Source organism: Diprion similis, chromosome 8 (assembly GCF_021155765.1).
Source record: "Diprion similis isolate iyDipSimi1 chromosome 8, iyDipSimi1.1, whole genome shotgun sequence".
In the NCBI taxonomy this organism is placed as follows: Eukaryota; Metazoa; Arthropoda; class Insecta; order Hymenoptera; family Diprionidae; genus Diprion; species Diprion similis.
In genome coordinates this window covers 20,957,779-20,983,456 of record NC_060112.1, presented here as the reverse complement: position 1 = coordinate 20,983,456, position 25,678 = coordinate 20,957,779, and the positions used below count along the sequence as shown (strand labels likewise).

General features: G+C 40.7%; 1 protein-coding gene across 1 annotated transcript in view; it reads right to left on the bottom strand.

Moving 5' to 3' along the window:
• Positions 1-25,678, bottom strand: part of LOC124409439 (43 kDa receptor-associated protein of the synapse homolog) — a 39,447-nt gene that overhangs the window by 7,628 nt on the left and 6,141 nt on the right. The window contains exons 2-3 of the mRNA XM_046887042.1: positions 15,269-15,479; positions 5,193-5,344 (exon numbers count right to left, since the gene is read on the bottom strand). Coding sequence (XP_046742998.1) covers positions 5,193-5,344; positions 15,269-15,479 — 363 coding nt within the window. The remainder of the gene's footprint in view (positions 1-5,192; positions 5,345-15,268; positions 15,480-25,678) is intronic.

Sequence of the window (25,678 nt, the reverse complement as noted above, 5' to 3'; positions counted from 1 at the left end):
ATTCTGAAAACCTTCCGTCGCAGTCCCGCAGCCAAGTGGTCAAGTACCAGTCGAGCTTTGTCTTTTACCGTTGGGAACAAGAAGAACTCGAAGCACAGCCGAAGGCTCCTCATGGTTTTACCCACCTCCGGCAACCACCTCTCTTGGGACGCACTCTATACACCGACGACCATATACGCCATTTTTTTATAAACTCTCATAAATCGGTCCACCCTTTGTATTTGTAACTTGACCCTAAACGACTCGGGGCTGCAGGTCTTCTTATCGCTAAACTTCCCCCATAACGTTACCCCGCGATATATTCCGATGTTTCCCATAAACCAGCGACATCCATTTGTGTCCTGCTACTTTAAAATCCATCGTTTTCAAGGCTGAAAGCACTCCGATTCATTCCAGGGGTCGTTTTCACCCGTCGTGCTTCCTGGTCCCATTTGTTCATAGTGAGAGAGGTCAACTCCAATGAGCTTATATTTCTTCTGAGAAAAAACTATTTTCCAAACGGTAGCTGGGTAGCCCAACTCGTAGTCAACTGTACTTACTGGAGTAAAAATAATTTCAGGAGCCAGCGGAGTGGACTTGATGGTGATTGTTTTAATGAAGTCATCTCTTTGTCTTGCTCAGGGTTTGAGGAGCTGGTTTGACTAACTTCCGGCAAACAATCCAGCGAGTGAACACGCAGTCCCCGAGTGATCGCCATCGAATCAACAACCCTATTACTGTCCTCAGATTAAATTATTCACAGGACTTTCGACGGTTGTTCGAAGTCGTGCCGTGTGCCTAACCGCATTAACCCCAACGTCAATCACATCGCTTGTTCCTAGCATAATACTAGAAAAGTTTGAGTATTAAATAAGTGAATCGTGCGTTTTGTTCTTCCGAATTAATAATCAAGAACAGTAATTGCTAGACAGAAATCATATAATCAGTTATTCCGATCAATGAAATGAACGCGTGGGAAATATGTGAGTGGAGGAAGTGGCCCAATGAATTAGATCCTTATTGTTATTTTCGGCTGTAACTTTGCATTTCTTATTGCTTTGCGATTTCATTCCGGCACTCTTTTACAATAATTGTACAGCCTCGTCCCGACGATCTTTTATTCCTTATCAGGCGTGACAGGGCAAGGAATTGGAATTTGTAAACGGCCCAGTATTTTTACCTGAGGAATTTAGAGTAGAAGAACAATCCAATGTCGCTGAAAAAGGGTTAAAAAAAAAAAACAGAATAAAAGGAGACTGAGATATCCTGGAAAGGCTCGACTGAATGGTCGATTCGAATTTTTATTCCTGTACCTATAAACGAACGTCACAAATTCTGATACATATATATACGCATATACATACGTACATATATGCAACAGATATTGTAGGAATATATAAATTCGAATTGGCTTTAAAAATGTTGCATCAGGTGAGGGGATTTCACTACATCCTCCGTGATACCTACAGATTTACGGTGGAAATAACGTTGCTACATGTATAAGGTATCATGTACAAATGTGGGAATATCCTTGTAGCTTACTTTAGGTACATTCGAGCACATATTGAGAAGATGGGTACATATTTCAACTAGCAGACTTTGCGCCGTCCATATAAGAAAGACATATTTTTCCTCCCCTCACTTACTTACCTTCATACGTATATATATATATATATACATCTTGAGACAGCCTCTTTACCTTGGACCGTATTCTTACGTTACCCAACGCTGCTTTCAGCTTTTCAAAATTGCTACATTCGATCAGTCATGCAAGCGCAGCAGGGTGCACCTGCACTATAAACAAAATGCCGGGAAATACGAATTTATTCAATTTGTAAAGCGAGGTTCAAGCATCCCAAGATCCATTTCAGATCGCTCATTATTGGTAGTTTGGTGCAATAAAGTCATTTATTGTTAGTCAGTTTGTTACGGGGTTAAAATTTTGAAAGCTTCTAATAGTGTTGAAAAATATTTCCGAAATTTCAATTTCCAGTTTTGCAATAGATATATTAATAAGAGTTACAAGGTTGAGTTGAAACCATGCAGCTTCCTTACAGATTTTGAAATATTGAACAATAATTAAGCTATGCGCTCTGTCATTGCGAAATAATAACCCCAGCGGGGAAATCGACTGTGTATACCCATTGAACAATGAATTATGAGAAGGTGATTCACGGTCGAGGCACTTTAATAAGGAAATTCAAGTTTCGCGAGTTTGCGAAAAACGAGCTGAGTGGAAGATATACAGTATACGTATAGGTGTAATAACGGTGCACAGCGTGGGAAGAATCTTCTCCCAAATTCCAGAATAAAATTGAGGCATCGTACTTGGTGTAATAATTCAACACACCTAAGAGGCTATCATGTAATGAAAAATGATCGGGATATCGAGGGTGTACGGTGGGGTGAATCGGGATGAATTTATCCTGAAAGTCGTACATCAGGTACCAAAGGGGCGCGTTCCTGGCCGATTGAGACGTATGACCATGAGGTATATACCATATTGCAAATCTTCGAATGCTCGGAATGTTTCGGTTCTTGTATCGCGAACCGGCAGAAACGTCCATCGCGTTGCACGTATTCGACGACATGTGTGTGGTCTCCATAAGGCATAGCCATAGCCCAAAACATAGCCATGAGTAGATACACGGTATTTCTCACTGGGACATATAAGGGGTGCAATCGACATCGTGTCCCAAAGCTCTGCAACCCGGATAACCACAGGATGGTCAAGGAATTCTGGTTTGTTCCATCATCGCACAATCATCCGGTGAACGCGTCGTTGGACCGGTGAAATTCTTCACAAGGTGAAGAATAGTGTCTGGGCATTGAGTGAAATTCTGGTCAACATCGCGGGTAAAAGAAAGAGAAAAGAGAGATAGAGAGAGAGAAAGAGAGAAAAACGAGAAACGGATGGGCGTGTGACGAGGGTTGTACAAGGGTCGTTTTCCGCGAACAAATTGACTGTGAATAAATGCCGAGGAGATGAAAATCTCGGCGCGATATTGAAAGGATCCGAACCTGGTGGTCGATGCAGAGCGCGCGAATCCCGGTTCGCGTATTTCGTGCTAATGGAGTTCGGCGATGGGTGGAGGTCGCAACTTCCCGATCTATAACGTGTAGGTGTAACCTTATACATACACACCCTCCGTGGAAACAATGGACCTGCTCTTCACTCGGGGTAATTGAAATGTTTAACTCCTCTTGGATACGCTTCGCTCGACTCTCTCGACTCGACTCGGCAGAGGCCAATGCACCGAGCGTACTCGACTCCTGCAGAACTCGATTGAGCCGCCATTTTTTACACATTTTTTTTATTTTTAATGTAACTCAGTCTGGTGGTGACGCGTATTGTAATACGGAGTCTCGAATCACCCTCGGGATCCGTTGTTTAACAGCGTTTTTAAAACCTTTTGGAAATACGGGTAATCATTTGAATCGAAATTAAGAGAGTCTGAATGCACGCCTCCGACTCTGGAATCCATATAACGCAGAGCAGCCAGTGAAAACATTCTTTTCCTACCTTTCATGGAGCTCAAGTACCTATCAGAAACTCTCGACGAGAGTGAAACCATCAGGCTGATTAATCGTGGGACGCTTTTTCAACGATCAAAGACCGGAGCGGTGCATTAGATTCGAATCAATGTACCTTGTGAGGGTGCATTTGAAAAAGAAGTGACTGTTGAGCTAATTAGAATCCTTGAGGATTATTTTGAATAGATTTTTCTCCGGATATCTGAATATTCATACGTATTATAGGATATTCAAACTTCTGCCGAAACACAAAACAAGTTTTTGATGTCCAAATACTTCACCGATATTGTAAATCTGCATGACCGTATAATTTTGAGCTATTCAAAGGACTCTCTTTAATATGGGTATCAACCGAGGTTAATAAAATCTACGATCATGTGGGGAAATTGCGTTATACTGCGTCATGCGTCATGCGTTGTATGGATTCTAGGAGCTTGTACATTACAGATGTGACCGTGCTGACTACGGTGGACAAGCTGCGACAAATGGTAATGACTCTTTCAAACGACTCTTGGGAGTTATATCGGTGATAAAAAGTTTGCGAATGGCGGTCAGCGAGTGAAACGCGTTATTGAAAACCTGGATTTTTTTAATTTTTACCAGTCACGCTTAGTAACGCGATATCGAAGGGAAGATTAGTATGTGAATATAATTAAACTTCGTGTTACTGCAGATTTCACCACCCTGACCTTCTCCAGTGGTATGCTTCAAAGGAAACATTTGCACGCAGAAGTAAACTTCAAGTTCACGCTGAGTTGGGCCTGATTACACGTCGTGCGCAAATGACGTACATAAATACACAGACACATAGGCAAATCCGTTCCTAATTCAACTCCGCGATTGAGCGAATTAAGTCTGAAGTCACGAACTTACGTCATGGGCTAAAAATAATTTTTGCGTCAGTATCGCAAAAATTAGTTGCGGTAAAAGTCTAACGTGTGAAATTCTTGCGAAAGTAAAGAGAGAAAAATCTTTAATCCTCTTTCGCTCTGCCGTTTTTAAGTCTTCCACAAAATCGCGTAGGGATGAAAAACCAGTTAAGTAGCTACTTTTTTTCCTCGAACTGGATAGCGAGAAAAAATGAATGGAACTAATTGCGGGTCGTTTTCAACACGGTGATAATTTGACTGTCGTTACGAGCTCGCAACGTTGTCCCAAATGCTCGTAATGAGCGTTCGTAATTACGAGCAGCGAAGTGTAGAGGTAAATCGGCGTTATAACGTATTCAAAATTCGATCTACAATGAGGGGTTGTTTAGCTGTTCGTTGTGCCTCCATTTTACCGGATGAGCACAGCACTCAACGCACGTTTCAGGGGAGGCTGAAAATATACACAATTTCCAAATTCTAATATCGAACCCATAATCTCATTCGTTCGTTGCTCGTACGAACGACTCGTTAGTTCATCCTTTGATCATCCGTTACCGGGCAATATGAGAACAGATTGATTCCGGACTCGAGAAATTCCGACACGCGAGATAAAATGATAACCGTTTTTGAAATAGCTGGCGTGTAAACGATTCTTTGTTTTTTTTTTTTTTTTTTTTTTACAGTAAAACCACCATGATCAACTGGACCGAGTAGCTTTGAGGGTGTTTTTAAAATTGACGCGAAATTTATGGCACCGAACTTTTTCCCTCTCACCCTCAGTCGCGTATTAATCGAAGCATGAATTATTACCTGTATTTACCCCAGTCCATGTAGGCCTGATACAAATATCCTAGTAGAGTGAACTTGTCGTCGCGTTGTCGAATGTTCTTAAGAGCGCCGCTCCACTTCCGTACAGCAGCCTGTTGTTTGTGGGCTCTGTACAGTTTCAACCCTTGTTCAACCTGCAATTGAAAACGAACAATATTGAGCCATGTGATACTCGATGCAGAGTTCACCGGTAGGGATTTTGCGAGGTCAGAGTTCACAGGGGACCACGTACATGCGATAAATAAGCCAACGAGCAGCTTGCAAGCTTCGTCGTCAGCACAGCATGACGCCTATAGAAGCTGACGTCAAATAAGACCTTTGAAACTATGACGCGCGTTCATTCAACGGAAATACATTTGGAGTTGGAGTTGGAGTTTGGAACATTTTGGAGTTCAAGGCGAAGCAAGATCTGATCGGCAGCATCTGACCCCCCCCCCCCCTCCCTAAAATCAATCAGGCTTCTCAAAATCGGTTCAAAGGGGTTGGCATACGGACCTCGGATTGCCGTGAGGTGTCCTGGAATTCCCGGAACACCTGGCGCTTATCTCCTGGCTGGGCGACAGGAAGAAGAGGAAGTCAGAGGAGCGGCGGGCGGGTCGAGACTCGGTATCGATTCAACCCTGAACTTCGCACGGTGCAAATTGAGACCGGGGTGTAGTATAAATAAAACAGGGAAGTCGCTGCCGAAGAACATGCTGCTCGGAAAGTCGATCAATCAGCCGGAAAATCGTCCGAGGACTTTGTCTCGGACCTTTCTCTGTTGGCGGAAGGTTATTCTCGTTTCGTACGCGTCCGGCATTCGGCTCTCCTTGAAACTTCCCATTCATTCCCATTGGACACTCGTTAACGTTCACCGCGAGCCGCGAGACTCTCGGCTTTTATGACCTCGAGTCTCGACCTCACTCCGGTTCTCGAGGATCTGCAGGATTTTCGGCGTAGGTCGAAAGCTTCCACGCGCGGGTCTTTCATTTATTTCCACAATTTTTTCACCCATTTTCATCCCGTTTTCTTCGACCGCTTCAACGCACCTTTCCTGACCCGAAATTCTCTTCTTATATCGATCGCGGATTTTATATACCCCTGGGTTTGAAACGATACTTTTTCAATTTCCATTTCAAACTTTTCCACTTCCGTGCCAAGTTTTGTAACGAATTTCTCTTGCTCAGTATTATTATCTTCAAAGTTCTCCATGCATCTGCGTATCTTTTTCGGTTATTATACGAAACAAAACTGAATATTCACGATGAACATAACGGGACATTAGATCCGAGCATCGAAACGATGGAAGTTGTAATATATATATATATATATATATCTCTTTCCGTTATACATACCTGGGAAACCTTGCGAACGCAGCGATGAGATCTGAGATCAAAAGAATAGCGCGACGGTCGTTTCGACGGCATTGCAAGAGCGATAACTCGTTCATTCGTTATACCTGGTGGATGGTAAACTTATTTAGTTTAGACACTTGAAGTATCATCCTTTTTCCCGTTATACGAGTATCATATTTCAAACATTAAGTATAATATATTACGTATTTTCCATACTTCCGTTTCGTCGGAAAAATCATGCGGTAAAAAAGCTAAGGAAATTGGATTTGGTGAATTCGTAAACGGACTTTACGGAGAGAAAAGAAAAAATAAAGAACTTAATAATGAAGTAAAAACGATAAAATAAAGAAATAAAATATAAAATTACAAGTAAAAACACCAAAAACAAGAGAAGTTGATGAAATCAACTCTGTGTTTACGATCCACCCGTGAAAATTAAGATCAGCCCATAACCAGGAGGGATGGCCATAATCAAAACAACCCCTAAATCCCTTCGCAGGTTCACGCAGAGCATGATTATCCCGGGGCTTCGTTTATTCATCATTATTATTGTTTGCGTTAGTTCTTTTCCATCTAAGAAGACTTTGCTCGTAGATTCGCCCGGAGTTTTTCCACCGCTATACACGCTGCTCAAATAATAAATACAACCCACGGAAATCACGAGAACCGCGATCGGGTTTCTGATCCCGGTGTAATAACGGACCGCCAGCCGCCTCAGCCGCAACATCTCTCTTTTGTGCTTTGGGAAAAAGGTAAGGTAATCCGAAAGGAAGCTTCTGCTTCTATTGTACGTGAATTTGGCGGGCCGATCCTAACGAGATACGATGATTTGAACGTGTAACGAAGAACATCTCCAAAAAGGATTCTATGTAATCCACCGCTCAGAGGGATGATTATGACTCGAGCAGGATCAAACCGAGTCCGCGAATTTCCATACCAAAATCATGCTTCACTTTCGGAGAGAGAGAGAGAGAGACAGAGAGAAAGTGATCAGTAAATTCAACTCTTCAGAAGTTATTTTAAAATGTGAAAAAAATCTGGCAAGAACGACGTATAAGTTTCCAATTTTCAAAGCTAGCAACACTTGTCTTGGAGGAAAAATGGACATTTGGTTTATGATTATGGCTAAAAGGATTCGCACAACGCGTCGGATCTTTTTCCAAATTTGCAACACAGCCTGAAGATTCTCCGAAGATAGAGGAAAACGTCTTTGGCACGATTCGGGGATAGAATCGACTCAGCGAAAACATCAACACCGAGCTGCTGGATGCCTGGTGAAGCATCAAATTGCACCACCAAGACGCTGCGCGACTTTATCTATCGATGAAGCAACCAAGGAGAACCTTATCTATCCGCGGATGGGAGAGATTCGGTCCTAAGTGAGAACTTTCTCGGGGGATGCTTGCCGGGAGATAAGTTAAGCGAAAATCAATTCTGAGAATCAAGATGAGCTACATTCGCAGATCGAGACTGAAAACTCGCGGCTGACGTTACAATATTTTCCAATTTATGTAACACCTGCATCTTACCTGAAGAAAAACACGAATTAGAAAGCTTCTGGATCGTACGTGAAGCCGATCCAAGCCGCGAAGATTGACTTGGATTTTGTGACCATGATTATTGGATTGAATGATGATCTACGTCGGAGATAATCATGGAGTAATATTTATTTGTTATTCAAAAAATTTGGTGACAACCTTGTGGACGAGACGTTATAGATTCGTCTTTACGTGAGGAAGTGAAGCTGCGAAGGATGAACCAAAAATCCATCGACCCATCGTGGATTTCTGAGAAAAACTCTCTTTCCTGGGGGGGAAGGTGTGCCTCGGGCAAAGCCAAACCCTTTGGCTTTGCAGAACTGGGAAACGACTCCTGACGTCATTTCCTCCGTTCCCGTTCCAGCCGAGCCTCTTCCGTCTCAACTTCCGGCAGAAGCCGGCAACTCCGGAACCTAGATTGTCGACATTGGAACGCAGTTTCGGGATGTTGGAAAAGTACTGTTCACTGTCAAGGTTTAGCTTCTCCTTGTTTTGCAAAGACGATCGATCAGTATAAGAATGACCGCAAAGTGCTTTTGAAAATCTAGGAAAAGAGGTTGTTTTGGTTTTATGGGGAGAAAAAAAACCCGAGTTTCAAGCTTGTCTCGACTTCACTCATCCTCACCAAAGAGGATTATTCCTCTCGATGCGCTGTGACCAATTCAATTTTCCAATCCCTCTTCTCGCAAACACAAATGCAGAGAGGATAATCTACACAATGAAAAGGTGATCTTCCAATGGTCATTGACAACTTCGATCCTCTTTAACTTTTTTCGTAAACTTTTGTTCGTAAGCCGTTGACGCGTCTGGAAGTTAGAGGCGCTTTATGCGAATTAAGCTTTGATCGACATGGATCTATACACACACTGCGATCACAATGTCGCAAGGATGTTCCAATGGCTGCCGGGAGCTTGCGAAGCTCCTTATTCACACTCCTTAGACTTTCCAATTTGGCTTTGATGCGAGGATACTCAGGGCCGAACAATCGTCTTTTCTCTACGCCTGCTCAGATTTCAAACCTTGTTTCCACGAGCCAGTGAAGCACCGCCTTTTCATAAACCACGTCTTTCATAAGCGCGTCGAGAAATAAGAAGATTGATTAGCCGCCGTTCGACGATGGGGATGCTGCCCTTGCCGCTAATGCAGGAGGCGTCGGACGTCGAGGAGGGTAGAAATCGAGAGTCTGTTCCGGTCTCCAGAGGATCGCGTGATTAATTACACCCTCAAAATATAGCTGCTGATTCGTATTTGAAACATTACTCGGGATAACCCACTCATAGAGTCGAACGAATATATGCACGAGTGTCAGGGTGAATTGAAGGGGATGAAAAGGCGAGATAAGAAAAATAGGATTAAGAAGATAAAATCGGTAGGGTAGACGAAATAATACCGAAGCTTCAACGTTACAGCCAATAAATGAATGGGAATTAATTTCTAATGGCTTATCGCTGGACGAGAACGAGCATTCGATAGGGTAATACAGCCGGGTGAATTGATTACTCGGATTTCACTCCAGCCAGCTCGTTTGGTTCGTCAACTGTTGGGCTACGGGGATAACGACACAGCGGTACGCCACCAATCGGGTTGATGAGGGATTATAAATTATTTTTTGGGTCAACAAATTTCGATTTTCCACGCGAATTCCGTACTCGTGCAATATGGTCGGCTAATATCGGGCGCTTTTGGGGCTCGTAATTCGACTAAAAGAAAACCAACGAAAAAAGAAAAAAACGAACAACCACAACCGCGTGATGATTCGGCCGTTGAATTTTAGCCTAGAGGAATGATATTCCACTAAATCGAGTTCACCACCAGTAGAAAATATCCGGGTGCCGGTATCGATGGGAGTTTGCGAGAAGAGAAGAATTGTAAAAGTTGAGAACTCGAATAAATTTCACGATCAGATTCTCAGGGGTAGAAATTTTTATTTATTTTGTTTTTCGTTCTTTTTTTTTTTATTTGCTCTCCTTCGAAAGGAGGGTAGGTTGAAAAGAAAAAAAAGCTTCTCCTGATTTAGGGACCGGAAAAAGAATGATAATAATAATAATAATAATGACAACGACTTATATAGGTGCAGGTAGAGAACAGGAAGTCGGAGGAAAAGAAAATGCAACGTTTTAAAGTGTGATCCCGAGCCCTTGCGGAAGGATATCAATTTTGCAAACGCCGAAATCCTGATGGCGGAATCCTTGCAAGACTTCAAGCGAAGCCGAAACACGCCGGACTTGAAAAGGACTCGCCCACGTCATGTCCGGAAATCCTTGTCCGTCTTTCCTTTATTTTCCCGATTTCTTTGATTCTATTCTTACTTTGCTTTTTTCACCTCAAACTCTTGGTCGCGTATCCTTTCAGGATACGTATGTGTGTAAGAAATCGAGGGATCCTAACCCGCGGCATTTCTCACCGCGATGAAAAGCTCCTCTCGAATCTTTCTACACCTAGGCGACGAAATGTTAAAAATCTTTTTATAGACCTGTCGTGGCTACACGTTTACACACCCTCGACGATCTTAACATTTCACTGCCTACGGTCAACAAGAACTTCATATATGCATACGTACACCCTATATATCTGTATCGCCTCGTGTCTGTCCCAACCGCTTATTATACTTATATATATATATATATATATATATATATATATACCTACCTACTCTGCATGTATCACGTCGGAGACATTCTCCGCCTAAATTCGGCCTCTAAATCACTCGTTTTGTTTCGATGTTATTTTTACAATGTCAGATAACTTGTTTTTCGCAAATTTCAAACTCGCGGTACGCAGATATTTCCACTAATCTGAAGTTGTATCTGGTTATCGAATTATTACCGGCGAGTCACTCGTTAATCATAAATTAATTGAGCAATTGTTTTTTTTTTTTTTTTGCAAAATTATAGCTTCTATGAATTCTTCTTTGTAACTTCTTTTCTCCGGCACATTTGCATGCGATAAAATTATTTCCCCGAATTCCAGACAAACGACTCGACACGAATTAAGATCCGCATGTATCTGGCAAACACGTGGTGCACGGAAATTGTTAAGATGATCTCGCCGTTTCCGGTTTGTAAATGGTGTTTCGATCTTTATACACGGTGAATGAATTCTATTCGTAATACTTATAAATTTTTAATTTGTTTGAATATTTGGTCGACTTGAGCCAGGAAAAATTGTCTAAAATCCTAGAATTAAGGAATCGAATATCGCTTGCATCGGGTTCAGTATACGAAAACATGAAACATTGTTCTATTCAAAACACTCTCCGGACAGAAGGTATACTCAACGTAAATTGGTAAAGTGGAATCAGCCCAGCAGCCTGACTGACGGATAGCATCAAAGCTCCCTGCCGAATCCTCTCGGGGTTTACAGTACGTTTCAAATAATTCTCTTGATCAAAGAATCGAAGAACGTTTGATACGGCCAGAGTGATTTCATCGATTTTCATCCAAACGTGATTGACGTGTGGCGATACTAGAAGCGTTAGAGAAATTTTCGAAAGAAAGTTCTAAGAATAACCAGCCATGTATTCCAGGTTATAAGACACACACACATATGTATAGGTATACACCTTGTAACACGTGTGTAAGGTTTCGGTCGAGGAAAAGTCGAGGCTTAACAGGCACGGGAATTAGAACTCCCGAAATAAGTATGACGACGATTCTCCGCTCCGGACATTTACCAGACGAATTAAAAAGGGGATCCTCTTTTGTCGGAGAGCCCAAAGTGTTTCCATCCCACTCGTCTCGGCTCCTTTCTTTTCTATTCCTCTCTTTCTTTCTCTTTCTCGACTTTGTCTCGCCCATTTCGTGTCACGTGTCGAGGGTGCACAGGGTACGCTGAAAAGAACCCCGCGAACATTATAAGACTACTTCGCTCACTTACGCTTCTCTTGAGCTTCGAGGGAAATCATTCGAGAGTTCTTGTACGCAGCAGCAGGGGCAAGTGGAAAACAAAAATCGGTTCATCTACAAATGAAACGGGATTGAAAGGAGAATAAATTCTTTTACAAAGATGCTTTCCTCGTCTTTATCGTCATATGTCTTGTGTCATATTTTCTGAAGAAAATCGTTATGGAAACGATTTAGCCAGCACATTGCGCGACTTTCATGCTCGATATAACGTCGACGTCGTTAACGGGGCGAACCTGAGCCGGACAGACGCGACGCAAAGTGTGACACGTGTATTTCCATGGTTCCAGGGTGGCCATTATTCGCGATCGCCTTTCCCCGCACTGCGTTGAAGACCAAGTTCACCGGTCAGCAGGCAGGAAACTCGTAGAAACATAGAAAAAGTAGATAAACGGGAAACTGCGGATGGTCTCGTGAAAGAAAGAGGGAAAAATGGCCGAGCCGTTCGAGCCATTCAACCAGCTAGACGAGTGCTGATAGGACGAGGGATGAAGGGATGATCCGAGGAGCGAAATACCTTGCGGTAATTAACTTTTCACCCAGAAATAGGGGCAGAGGATCCGGAAGTTCGAGAATGGTAGAATAGCCTTCGTTCGAGCGAACCTGACGTAGATTGAGCAGCATTCGAATCTTATTTATCTTAATTTCTACAATAATCTAAATGGAAAAATCCTTGGAGAAATTTTCATTTTTATCTAGTAACTATTGCTCCCCGTTAGATTATAATATCACAGTTTATACTACAGGAATTCAGCTAATTATTGTATCAGATTGACTCACCCTTATTGGGGGATGCAAAAGCTGAAGAAGTAAGGCAGCGGACTACAGAATCGTCAATTAAGCGAGGGAAAATTCTCGAGGGAATAAGAGAGATAAGAATTAAGTAGGTATTATAAATAGTCTTGACAAATTATTTTTTCAAATTCTCCTGCCAGCCTTCTCCTTCGCCTCAGGTTATTCAAGAGTGACGCTTTGATTATATGACTCGTGGAAGATGAGCTCCCACCCCGCAAGCACCTTCCTAATATCTTTCAATTTTCCGCTTTCCCCTCTTAGCCGCTTTCATTCCGTCCCGTACATTTCTGTCACGATACATATATTTATAATTACATCACTCGTCTGCCGTATCCGGTTAAATCCTCTCCTGCGTCCATTTACAATTTAAAATTATGTGTATATTTTAGAGCGGCCCTTGATATTGGCGAAAAAAAAAAAACAAATTCTCCCACCCCTTAAATTGACTCGAAATACTAAAAAATGATTTTTAAACGTGAAATTTTATCTTAATTTTAATATTAACCTGTGTCCCAAAGGCCCATTCCAGGAGTTAAAATCAATTAGGAGTGATTATCAAGGTAAAAAATTTGAAAAAAATAATTTCCACCTAGTTTTTCCTACGAAAATCAATGCCGTTATCCGTATTTCGACAGCATTGCTTTTTTGACATGATCGGGTCAAAAAACCACAACGCTATATTGATAATAATTATGTTCGAAGATATTACATTAATTTCCAGCTAATTATTGTAGAAGTTTCGCCATTTTTCACATTGAAAATTTTCCTTAAAACATTCTTTATTTCTGCTTCTTAAATTCTAATCAAATAATCTATCATTTTATCTAATAAAAACAATTTATATTGAATGTTGTAAATTAATTGCAATAAATTTTGAAAGGTTTCTTATTGACGTAACAAAAGATTTACTTTTGTTTTTAACTATTTTTTTTTAGCTAATTGAACATTAAAAGTTACTTAACTTAAAAATAATTTTAACTCCTTGAAAGGGCCTTCCGGGCACGGGTTAATATTAAAATTAAGAACGGATTCCACGTTTCAAAATCATTTTTTAGTATTTCGAGTCATTTTAAGGGGTAAGCGAAATTTTTTTTTTCCACCAATATTAAGGGCCACCCTAGTATAAACACGTAACAAGTTACATGTACAAGAGAGGAAAAATTCCTGTCTCGTATAAACAACCTCAGGCGAACGTACAGTGCTGGCGAAATGTGTTCCTGCATTTTCCGCTCGCGGATCCTGCGGCTGTTCATCGTTTCTGCAAAAAAAAAAAAAAAAAAAAAAAAAAAAAAAGAAAAAAGAAAAAACGGCAGAGTTTTCGGTGCGAGCTTCGGGTAACCGCAAACTCAGCGGCTTACCATCATATTCGTCAAATTTTCTCGCGATAATAGACGTCGAATATGAAAACACGCGGCCTCAACGGTTAACCGCAAAAAATATTCATTCGGTCGTTGCTTAACTGTAATGAAAATTTACAGAAACAGAGAGAGAGAGAGGATTCAATTTTTCGATCAGTTAACGACTAGATTGGGACCTCGTCCTTGCGATAATTACCTATAGACATCCTTACGCAGGATGTAAGGAATACGCGTTCGGCACGTCGATTACGGCCTCTAATTAGCCCCCGTTAATTATCAAAGACGGGATTAGGCGGCTATATATGAATCTTTTGACGTCATTGTACGCATTCGAAGATTACGAGCGAGATCTTCCGGAATTAGGATCAAAGATAGCGAGCGATTCCATTTCAGGTCTCATTCAGAGGGCCGAGAGCGCTCTCGGAGACCAATCAAACGGAGAAAACGGAAGCAGGGAACTGAAATCTCGCTTCGGACGGTAGGAGCGATTCACCCTCGGTCCAACCGGATGACGTGTTTCCCAATTGCCTGCCATCGAACCTATAATTTCCCACTTCCTGTATTCATCGCTGAAGGCGATTAAACGCGGTCCGTATCATCAATAGAAATCTACACTTACAGAGAAAATTCTGAATGATCAAAATAAAAAATATGTACCTATACTCAGTTTTCGTTATCGTTTGTTGAGCAAAAAAAATTATGGACATTTTCAATTTTCACGTAGATTTATACAGTGTGTTGAACAAAAATCCGGGTCAAGTTTATAGTGAAATATTTTTGTTTTGTTTTTTTTTACTTGCTACTGAGAGTATAATAATTTTTCAATAAGCATAAAATTTGATTCTGTGGTCGAAATAATTACCACTTATTTTCGAATGAATATATTTTATTACTTCTCACATTATTCTTGTAGGTGAAAACGAAATACTGCATAAAAGCTGTTGTCAGTTATCTTACATTAAAGGAAAGAAATAAACAAATTATTTACAGCAATTTTGCAATTCCGAATATTGATTGTGAGTTTCCTTGATAATACCCGGTGAAACTGACGTCAGGGAAAATTTGGCCAGATTTGAACGTGCGAATTTGTGCATTATCGGAGTTTAGCAGCGGTTTGAAGATTTTACTCACTCGTCGCCTGGCCAATTGCTGATCCAGCCGATGCCTGCATCCGACGAGACATTCCCAGAGGCCGATTCTTCCATTTTGATGGTGACCGCGGCCGCTTCCGTTGTGATGACGATAATCCTCCTCGGCAAATTCGTACACGTCAAGAGGGTGCCGCGAGCCATCCGGACTTCCGAGGAGCGCCGTGGCCGACAGCTGATGGCTTACCGAACCGCTGTGAAAGGGTAAAATGGATTAAAACTTCATCGTTAATTGCGTCACTGCGCCTCGACGTCGTCTTGGATTAGATAATCGTCGAATAGGAAGAAGCGGAGTTCAGATCCTGAATTTAAAACTTCCGAAGTTCCGCCATATTCCGAAAAGAGGAAAACTTCTAAAAATCAAAACTCCGAAAACGCGAAAATGAGGAGATTTTTAAAACCAAAACATAAAAATTCCGAATGATCGAAGATTTCCAGTTTTCTGAATATCCGACTTGGTGAAATTTCAGCACTTTGTACTTTCTTTATTTTGGATTTTTCATGTTTTTATTTTCGGAATCCTATGGTAATTCTGATTTTCGGTTCGTCTGATTTTTCAGTGAGTATATTTTAATTTTTGAAATTTTACTCCATAAAAATTTTATTTTTCGTAATTCTGCTCCATCGGAATTTCACTTTTCGGAACTTTGCTCTATCGTAATTTTAAATTTTCGGAATCTTAGATTTCGGAACGTTGAACCGTCGGCTTTCTCAGCATTTGAAACTTTGTTATTTCGTAAAAGTATAATTTCTTTATTTCAAGTTTCTCCACCAAATAATTCGGAATCTGGCGTTTTCGCAACTTTTCAACTTCGTAACTTCAACCCCGCCCCAAACGGAAGAAGGTCCTTCGGCTGAATAGCGTATAAACCGATCAACGTTTGCGCTGCTTTCGTTGTGCCGATGAAATTTCGCATCGTTAGCAAAAATTTTGCTCGGCTTCAATTTTCTTCCCTCACATGATTGCAGACCGAAAGAATGGAAATTACGGGCCAGTGAATGTGTGTAAAAGAATGTTGCTTGTGATGCAGAAACCGCGAAAGAGGGAGAAAATAAAAAAAGAAGAAAGAAAAAAGAAATAGAAGGAAAAGTTTCGCTATACAAGGATTTCGGAAGGGACAGGAAGGATCCTCTTGTCAGAATTGTTTCGGTACAACCGGGTGGATAAGCTCAGATAAAAGCCTTCGGACGTTCTCGAGATAACTTTCATCCTCTTTTTTTCCTCCCCTTCTGCACGCATTGTTAAACCCTGTTTCCAACTGGACTCGACTTAGAATACAGGAATTGCCGCTATTTTAAGCCAGCTCTAAATTGACCATTTAATAATTCAGGTTGAGCAAGTTTTTGCAAAGCCTTTTGCAAAAAACGCAAAACAGCTTTACTCCAATTAATTTATACTTGAAATAAAGATTAATTCTCTTCAAAGATCAACAATCATCTGTTATTATTCTCCATAAATCCACGACCTCGACGTTACACACAGTTCGTAGATTAGTTTTTTAAGTGCACCAGGATCAGACCGTGTAAAGACTATACATTGTACTTTTTACGCGTCTGCGAAGTACCTTGCAGAAGACTGATCGTCGCCCCCCGGGTTTTCGGATTTATCGTCTTGGTTTTCAGGAGGCAGAGGTATGTACACACATACGGGTTATTCCACGCCAACTCGACCAGTGTTAACTCCCGACCATCTCAAAATCATTTCATGTTTTTTTCTAACATTCTACTTGGTAAAAAACGCGACCTGAATTTTTTTCAATTTTTTTTATTAAACTGTTTATTTTTTATAAATATTTGAAGTCGATTGCGAATGCTCATTTTTAAAAATCTGAAAAAATTCTCACAAATCCATTCAATGACACAAAACACCCTCCGTTAAGGAAAATGTGGGCCGAATTTTTTTTCTATTTTTTTTTTTATCACTTAATTCAGAATTTTGATATTTTTAAACCCAAAATCAACACAGGAACAAATCGTAAGCGTACAACAAGGGTCAGTTTACTTGTAAATCTTCGGTTTCACCAATTTGATGACGCGCTACTCTAGCCAGTAAAGATAATTTTGAGTTTAAAAATTTCAAAATTCCGAATCAGGGGATATAAAAAAATAGGAAAAAAATTCGGCGAACGTTTTCCTTAACGGGGGTTATTTCGTGTCGTTCACCGGATTTTTGAGAATTTTTTCAAATGTCTAAAAATGGGCATTCGCAATCGACTTCAAATATTTATAAAAAATAAACGGTTGGACGAAAAAAAATTTGAAAAAAATTCAGGTCAGGTTTTTTTCCGAGTAGAATGTTAAAAAAAAATGTGAAATGATTTTGAGATAGTCGGTGTTTAAGACTGGTCGAGTTGGCGTGAAACACCCCATATGCGTATATTAGAATCGTAAGCGATAAAATAACCGATCCAATCCAAACCAAAGTAAAAAAAAAAAAAACAGCAAAAAGTTAAAAGAAATAATAAAAACGAAAAACAAACGTAAAGACTTTTCACCCCGGAGCAGCAACAACGAAAACAAAAATCCGATTCACGAGGTAGACGGATGTCAAATGCAGTGAAGCCTCGGCGATTCCAATAACATGGAAAACTGAATAGCCAGGCCATCATCGATCCGGTGGTTGGTGGTTATACCGAAAGCCAGGAATTTTTCTACATGCCGTACACACTCGGTACTCTTCAAACACGTGCCAGTGATCAGTCAGGCAATAGCGTATACCGTACGTAACGCATATAACGCTTGAGTGAGAGTCTTTAGAGCTTGCAGTTTTGCCTGAGGTGAAATTTTTTTCTCTACTACACAATTATTATTTCTGCATGTGAATAAACGCTGCCATGCGAAAGATTTGAAAGACATTTTATTCCGGACTCGTGCGATTCACGGTCTTTAAAATTTTCCTGTTAATTTACAGTTTTGACAATGTAGTTTTTTTTTTTGGTTGTATCTTTTTTTTTTTCTTTATTTCGTACTAAATAATCAAACTTTTATTCTTCGCATGTTTTTATATTTTACCGTTGAAAACGATAATTGCGAATAATTCGTGAGATTGAATTTTCACTCATTTTGTGACTATCGCAAGCGTTGCTAGGAGCAGAAAAAATGATACCCGATTACTTTAAAGCGTCGAATTATCTGCTTTGCAATCGTGTAAAATATATATAAAACTTTTTCATCCATAGAATCAGATTTCGAATTTTTTTTTTTTACGAAAAAAGAAGGGGAAAGTAAAATATTGCCCTCTTGTTGGTCGTGACAAAACAATTTAATTCCGTTTCAATGCTCTGGTTGGTCCTCCAATATTCTCGGAATAACTCGAAAATGTCTTTTCGGTATATTTTTAAGGGAATACGAGAGGGAAATTTCCGCCAGACTGGCGCCGCGGAATCGTTGATGGTTATACATCCGAGATGTAGACGATTCGGTGGAACTCCCAAGCGATGTCCTTCGGGGATCCTGAAGCAGAAACCACGGAGCGTCCCAGTCCAGGGCCGGCACGCAATTCGGGGCACCCCGCACTGAGGGGCCATTTATTTCAGGCGGAGATCCTTCCCCCTTTCCTCTTTCGCTGTTTCTCGCTCTCGTTTTCCCAGCGTTTTCTCAGCGCGGTTTGAGTTTGGCCCACTGACCCAGAACCATGCCGCAATGAACTTCGTGACCTCAAGGAATTTATGGCTCCAAGGAAAAGCCATACTGCGGAACCACGAGCCAACAGTTTCGCGTCTTGATGCGAATGAACGACGAAGTCTCTGTCGATTCGTGAAAACGGTGGAAAAATCAAGAGTGAATTCAGCCATTCGATGCATCGATTAATCGAGTTGAAAAAAATAATCGAACACGATTCGAAGGAATCGGTGAAATTAATCGAGTAATCGATCACTTCGTATTTTTCTTTAAACGGTTCATGTGAAATCAAAATTTTGTAAATTTCTGTATGCAGTCTTAATAGCGGAAAAGTTTTTTGACAATTTATAGCTTCGTTAAAATTTTTTTCAATTTCAGGTCAAAATGTTGATTCGTATTTCACTTATTATAACAAATAGATACTCGGTAAGTAAAACAACGATAATAATTGATACTTTAATCCCATAAATTAATATTGTATTGCGTCGTTCACGGGAGTGAAAAACGAAAATCGATTAGGTAGAAAAATAATCGATTTAATCGCAAATCGATTATTCTTGGTCATTCTTAGAGTGCTTGGACTTCTGCAAACTGTAATTTGGTGTGAATAAAAAATTGTCCGACGTTGAATATGTTATTTTACCAAAAGCATCGCTCTACGTTATATTTCCAAATCTAGAAATTTAACCATATGCTACATTCCTTACGAATGTAGAAAATCCTGGCTGCGCAAATGCGCGAGAGTATATACCGAAAAAGCACCATGCGTTACTAATATTTTTGCCGTGACATTTATGGCTCACTATCAATATCGTTTCAGGACGATTTATAATGCTCCTGGTGCCCTGGTGTAGCAAAATATGTTTCGATGTTTCCCAACCGCTGATTCTTCTTCATCATCAGACGCACAGCCATTTTTCATATTCGTTTTCTCCCTTCTCCTCGGTTTTTCCTTCTATTCAAATTTCAAGGATCCTTACACATCACTCATCTCGTAGTTATTCAAGATAGAATCGTCGGCGCTGTGATAACGGATAAACGAAGTTATTCCGCACTCCTTAACAATAAGAGTAGTTGACGCGGCGAAAATGCGCAAGAATTTCACATATCCTACCGGGTAGGTAAATCTGACACCGCATGTATACACGAGCCGTGATAGAAATTCTTCCCCAGTGTTGAATTGCACACTCGAGAGATTCGCGAGGCGAATTTCACTGCAGGTATATACAGAGTGCTCTTTTTTAACTTTAATGCAAAACTTAAGTGGTTCCAAGGGGGGGGGGGGGGGATAATGCCGAGATGCGTTCATTTAGGGGCCATTCATTAATTACATAAGGGTCCCGACGGGAAGGGAGGGTTTGAAAAATCTATACATGACCTTATCTCGGGGGAAGGGAGGAGGGGGGGGGGGGGGGGGGATTCGTTATTACGTAATATTTTACAAGTCGGAATGTGTATAATAGACATTTTCCGTTGACACAAAATGTCATTCATTCATCTGGATTTTTCAAAATTTTCAAATCAAGTACCTTCCATAGTTCCTTAAGTGCAAAAAAGTAATGGAACTTTGGGAATTATTGCCTTGTCTCAGCAAAAATGGCCGATCATTTACTTTTTGAAAATTACAAAAATGTTTGCAAAATCTTATAAATTTTCTAAAATTAAATATTATCTTTCAAGTTTTTGCATTTGTTTTCCAATCCACTATCGGCTGGTTGAAGTCGAAACACGTGTTCCCAAAATCCAAAATCACAAAGTACTTAAAAAAAATCTAGAAATTTGCGCAATTCACAAATCATAATCCTTCCCCCTCGAAACCCTCGAGATTTTGTATCAAACTTTTTCTCGTGTCTCTTCTAGTTTCCGAGATATTCGCCTGGAGCGATTAAAAAAAAGGTACCACCCTGTACACCAAGTTGCTTAATATATTTCTCAGAGTTTAAAGCGTCTCGACGTTCGCCTCGGCGTCTAGAATTTACTTTGACTTTTCTCGAATTTTCTCAACTCACGTGCAGCTTTCTTATACGTATATTTTGCCTCTGTTCTCCTGGAATAACGGGGAAGGATAAAAAACAAAAAACATTTTAGCATCTCTATGCGCAGGGCGAAAAATTGAGATGGCAAAGAATAGTGAGGGGGGTTGGAGGGGGGGGGGGGGCCGCCAAAAAAGTTACGCACTTTACCCATCCGCTACTTCTTGCGATGCGGGTTTTTCCTGCCACCACTGGCAGTTCAGAATCTCGAAATTCTGCTGGTCCTGCGCAGCCTCCGTAAGCTGGTCACATTCGCGTATTGGCTCCGTGGAATTGTCTCTCCTTTTCCTTGGAAAGTGGAAGTTAAAGAGAGGAATGAAGGGTCAGAGGTGGACGTCAACCAATGCTGCTAACACTTCTAAAACGGTCCGAATGGACAGGATGACGTTGAGGTCCTGAATAGGTAAACGGGAGGATCTTTTTTACATACGTAACGTAAGAGGAATCGATGAGAGGCCGCGAGATTCTGATTCGGGGATAATATATTCACGGCTGGAATAAACGAAATTGGGTTAAGGAACTCGAGAGTTGCGAAGTTGAGAATCTCGTTATGTACAAACAGTTCGAATGGTGAGAATGTCCGAGGTTCTGACCCACGATCAACCCTCTATCGAATCGAGGCTCATGCTTTACGAGTCTTGAATCCTGAGGGCAAAAACTTGTTGTAGATAAATAAAAAAAAAGTTCGCTATGCGTATAATAGTTCACTTGTCTGCTGAACTTGGAATCTTATTCAAAGAGATAACTATGTGCTTTTTTTTTAACAAAATTAATTGGTAAAAGTAGTTTGTAAGAAAAATTATTCTACAAGAGGTACAATTTATCAGGTAAGTTTCATTGTACGGATTTGAAAATTATGATCATAAATAATTTCTCTTGGATTGCAAAATAAAATTTGATTTTATGAAAATATTGATATTGATTTGGTATAAACTGGTGAAATAAGACTTATTTGGCAATATTGTCACGGTAATGAAACTACTTCTGTGCATGTAGATTAAATATATACATTGATTCGTACAGTTTGCTAAATCTAATCAGTGGACGAAGTGTAATATTAGAATTTATCGAATCATTAGAGTCACTGATCAGTCGCTGGAATCGAATAATACGTTAAATTTTAAATTTCAAGAACATTTTGTTGAAATGGTAAAATACTCTCTGTCCAGGTGTCGAAAATAAGAATATAATATATATAATATCAAATATAAACAATATACTAATGATAATAATAATATAAAACAATATATGTCTGTCTTATAAGAGAAGTGAAATGTGAAGTTATTAGTACGGTCTACGGCCACTTAGTCAGTAAAATCAGTACAACTGAAGTCATCGGTGATCAAAACTCTCTCGTGATTTTCAAAATAGGTAAAAACTTTGGAAAAAAACCAAAAGGGGCTAACCACTTTTTTATTATTGATATTTTTTTTTATTTTTCATTTTTTCTTCTCTCATTTTTGGAGCAAAAAACTTTCTGTATTAGAGCAGATTTGCAGTCGTTTTTTCCGACTAATTGGCACTTTGGGAAGTCAAAAACTGCAGTCACAAAATATTAGGATCCAAATCCGACAGAATCTGTGACAAAATTTTGCTATTCGCGTACGCTTTCCTTCGAAGAATCGCCTCGTTCCTGCGGATTTTTGTGAAATTGATTGAAATTTTTGCAAGGCTGAAAAGTGGTCAAAAGTGTTAACTTGCAAAACGGCGAGACGGAGCTACCCGAAAATAGGGGTTGCCCTCAAGGTTTGCGTGGGCAATTTTCTCGGGGTATAAGGCATATTGAAGGTCGTCTGGAGCTGGAAGGCGGTTGAGATATGGTGTCTTCCTTCACCCGAGGGCCGAGGATCCCCGACGCGAGGGGATCAAACGCAACTCGCCTATACATTATCGATGGGGCGAAAAAGGGTCGGACGTGCCCTGGTTCGGGTAAAACATTCCTTTCAAAGATAAAGGTGGGGCTCGAGTTATACGCGCCGGTATGCAGAACGAGGACGAGGACGACGTTTATTCCTGCAGGATCATGTGCAGAGTCTGGCTCTCGGAGGTCGTAATTCCGCCTGCCCGTCAGCCGTAAAAACGAGCAAAGCGACTCTCGATTAAATCAATCATTTTTTCTCACAATCGGTTTTTGGATTTCACTCCCAATATCAATCAAGTTATGTGGCTAAAGTATCAATTATTATCGTTATTTGATATAATGAGTGAAAAATATTTTTAATGAAACTGTAAATTATCAAAATGAAATGCGTAATGGAGAATTTCAGAGAATTTTTGTGTCAAATGAACCGTTTTTTTTAAATACGAAATAGTTGATAAATCCATTAATTTTTGCCGAGTCATGTTCGACTATTTTTTTGGACCCTATAAATCGATTATTTTTAGCAAAGTGGGCATCGTTACTCAGCCAATCAATCCTCGAATCGCATCGGAGCGCAGCCGTCATCCACACGATCAGTTATCGATCATCGCAAGCATTTTCCACGACGGTCATTTTCCTCTTTTTTTTCCCTTTCTCGCAGTCGCTGCGCCACTTAGAATCCCTTTCAGACTCCCCGCAACGCAATGCAGCCAACTTAGGCACTTTAAGACCCGAAGTCGCATGGCGAGCGATCCGCAAGCAATTTCTCTCCCCTTTTTGCAAACGTTTAAAAAATATCTTTCACCCGGCTGAAAATTGGCCCGCACGAGGCAGAATCGATCCTTCCGGTCCTCGGTTTCTCCGCCTGCGGCCTGGCAGTACGAGCGTAATTCCGGAGGCTTCTTGTGCAGCGGAACCCACGAGAATTGGGCAAACTTTCCGAGTAGATATACCTTGTCGCCTCGAACCATCCTACGGTTTTGAAATTTCAATGCCTTTGTAGGCCTTTTCCTCGTCCCCGGAGGTTTCGGGACAGCGCTTCCGTATTCCAAGGGAGAAAACCACTCACGTCACTTTCTCTTTCGGGGCGTTTTTATACCCTGCACGCGGGACGTTGTCACTCCGGGTTTCTTCTTCTCGGAGCTAATTCTCGGCCTACCACGTGGCTCTGCATCTGCTGATATATCCGCGCGTTTTTCCGCGACGCAAACTGCCTAGAGATGAAAAATCTCCGCGAAATCCGGCTAATTAAAAGGATCGATCCCGCGCCTGTGCTCCTTGGAATTCAGCCGGGGCAGCAACGCTGTCTAAAACCACTCCGCACCGTTCCCCCGGATCTCGTAACTCTGAGAGATGAGCTAGGCTCTGTAACAAACTTTACAAATAAACGATGTTATACGGGAGTTGCGGAACTCCGACGAGGAGCCTTTACTACCTATACCTACTTATACAGTTTTCTCAATTTTGTATCTACCGGAACCGCGAAAAATATGTTCGCGCGAAATATCTCGAGTGACTTTTTTACATGAGATTTTCACCGATAAAATCAAACTCATTTTTGCAACTCCACCAAATTAAAAAAAAAACTGAATCTATCGCCGAGAATGAAACATAGTGATTTCGCAAATTTTCGAACGAAGTGTCCAGTTATCCTTACCGTTATTTTGAACTCTTCTACCGCATTAAAAATCTGAATTTGTTGTCGAGATTCCAGGGAACAGTCCGTGGCTTCCTGGCAAGATGAAATCTCTTGCGGACGCTGGAATACATGCATAAATAAATAAATAAATAAATAAACAAGCAAATAAAAAATGCCGGAGAAAATATATTCAGCATATCAACGCGCCGGCTAAATGTCACCCCTCCTACATTTTTTTCATCCGATTAACAAGCGCTCGGTGGTGTATAACTGAGAGAGAACGCTTATGCATTATACATACACGCACATGCACAGCTCGATATATATATATATATATATATATATATATATATATATATATATATATATATATATATATATATATATATACACAGGTGTACCCCTTATTGTGTGAAATCATACCCGCTGCGTGCATTATCGTCGCTTTTTTGCTCCGTTATTACGGCCGTCACACTTCCGTCAGGTATAAGGTATATTGTATAATACATGATATAACTACGAAAACGTTTTTCCCCCACGATTTTCATATATATAAATTTATAACGTACACATGATCGTGAAAACTTTTTCCACCGTCGCCATTTCAGCCGAACGAACCTGCCCTGGATACCTAATCTAAAGACTTGATCGCGGGTTTACTGTGAAAGAAAATGGCCCACAGTTATTCGGTCTGATACAGGGCGAAAAATCGACGCGATGTCTTGTCGCGAAAAAAGGCGCGGAGTAACTTATCGGCTTGGTGAAAAAGCGAGCTCGTTCTTTGCGCGTCCCGGGTTCCAGCATTTTTCAAGCCACTCAGCCAGCGCCCCTTGAAATTAGCTCAGCTTAGCTCCTCTCCGAGTTTTTCGATCAAAATGAATCCTGCGACTACACTAATCCCCTCTTGTTTCGCTCACGGAAAGCATCGTGTCTGGACCCCCAGATTTTCCCATTAATCGCTTCCGACCTGCACTCATGGGCTCGGAAATCCACGGTGGCAAGCCCCGATTCGTTACCCTCTTTTCCCTCTTTCAAGAATCGTGATTCGTGATTTGCTGATTATCAAATTATAATTTTTATGACACATTTCAAGCCATAATTGTCTTTTCTCGTGAAAATTGTGAACCAGAATCGCTGTTCTAATTTTTTTTTATATTCACATCCTTCCTTCCTTCCCGTGGGCAAAATACTTGAGGCTTGATCTGCGCAATCAAAAGGAAAAAAAGGATCCACTTTCCT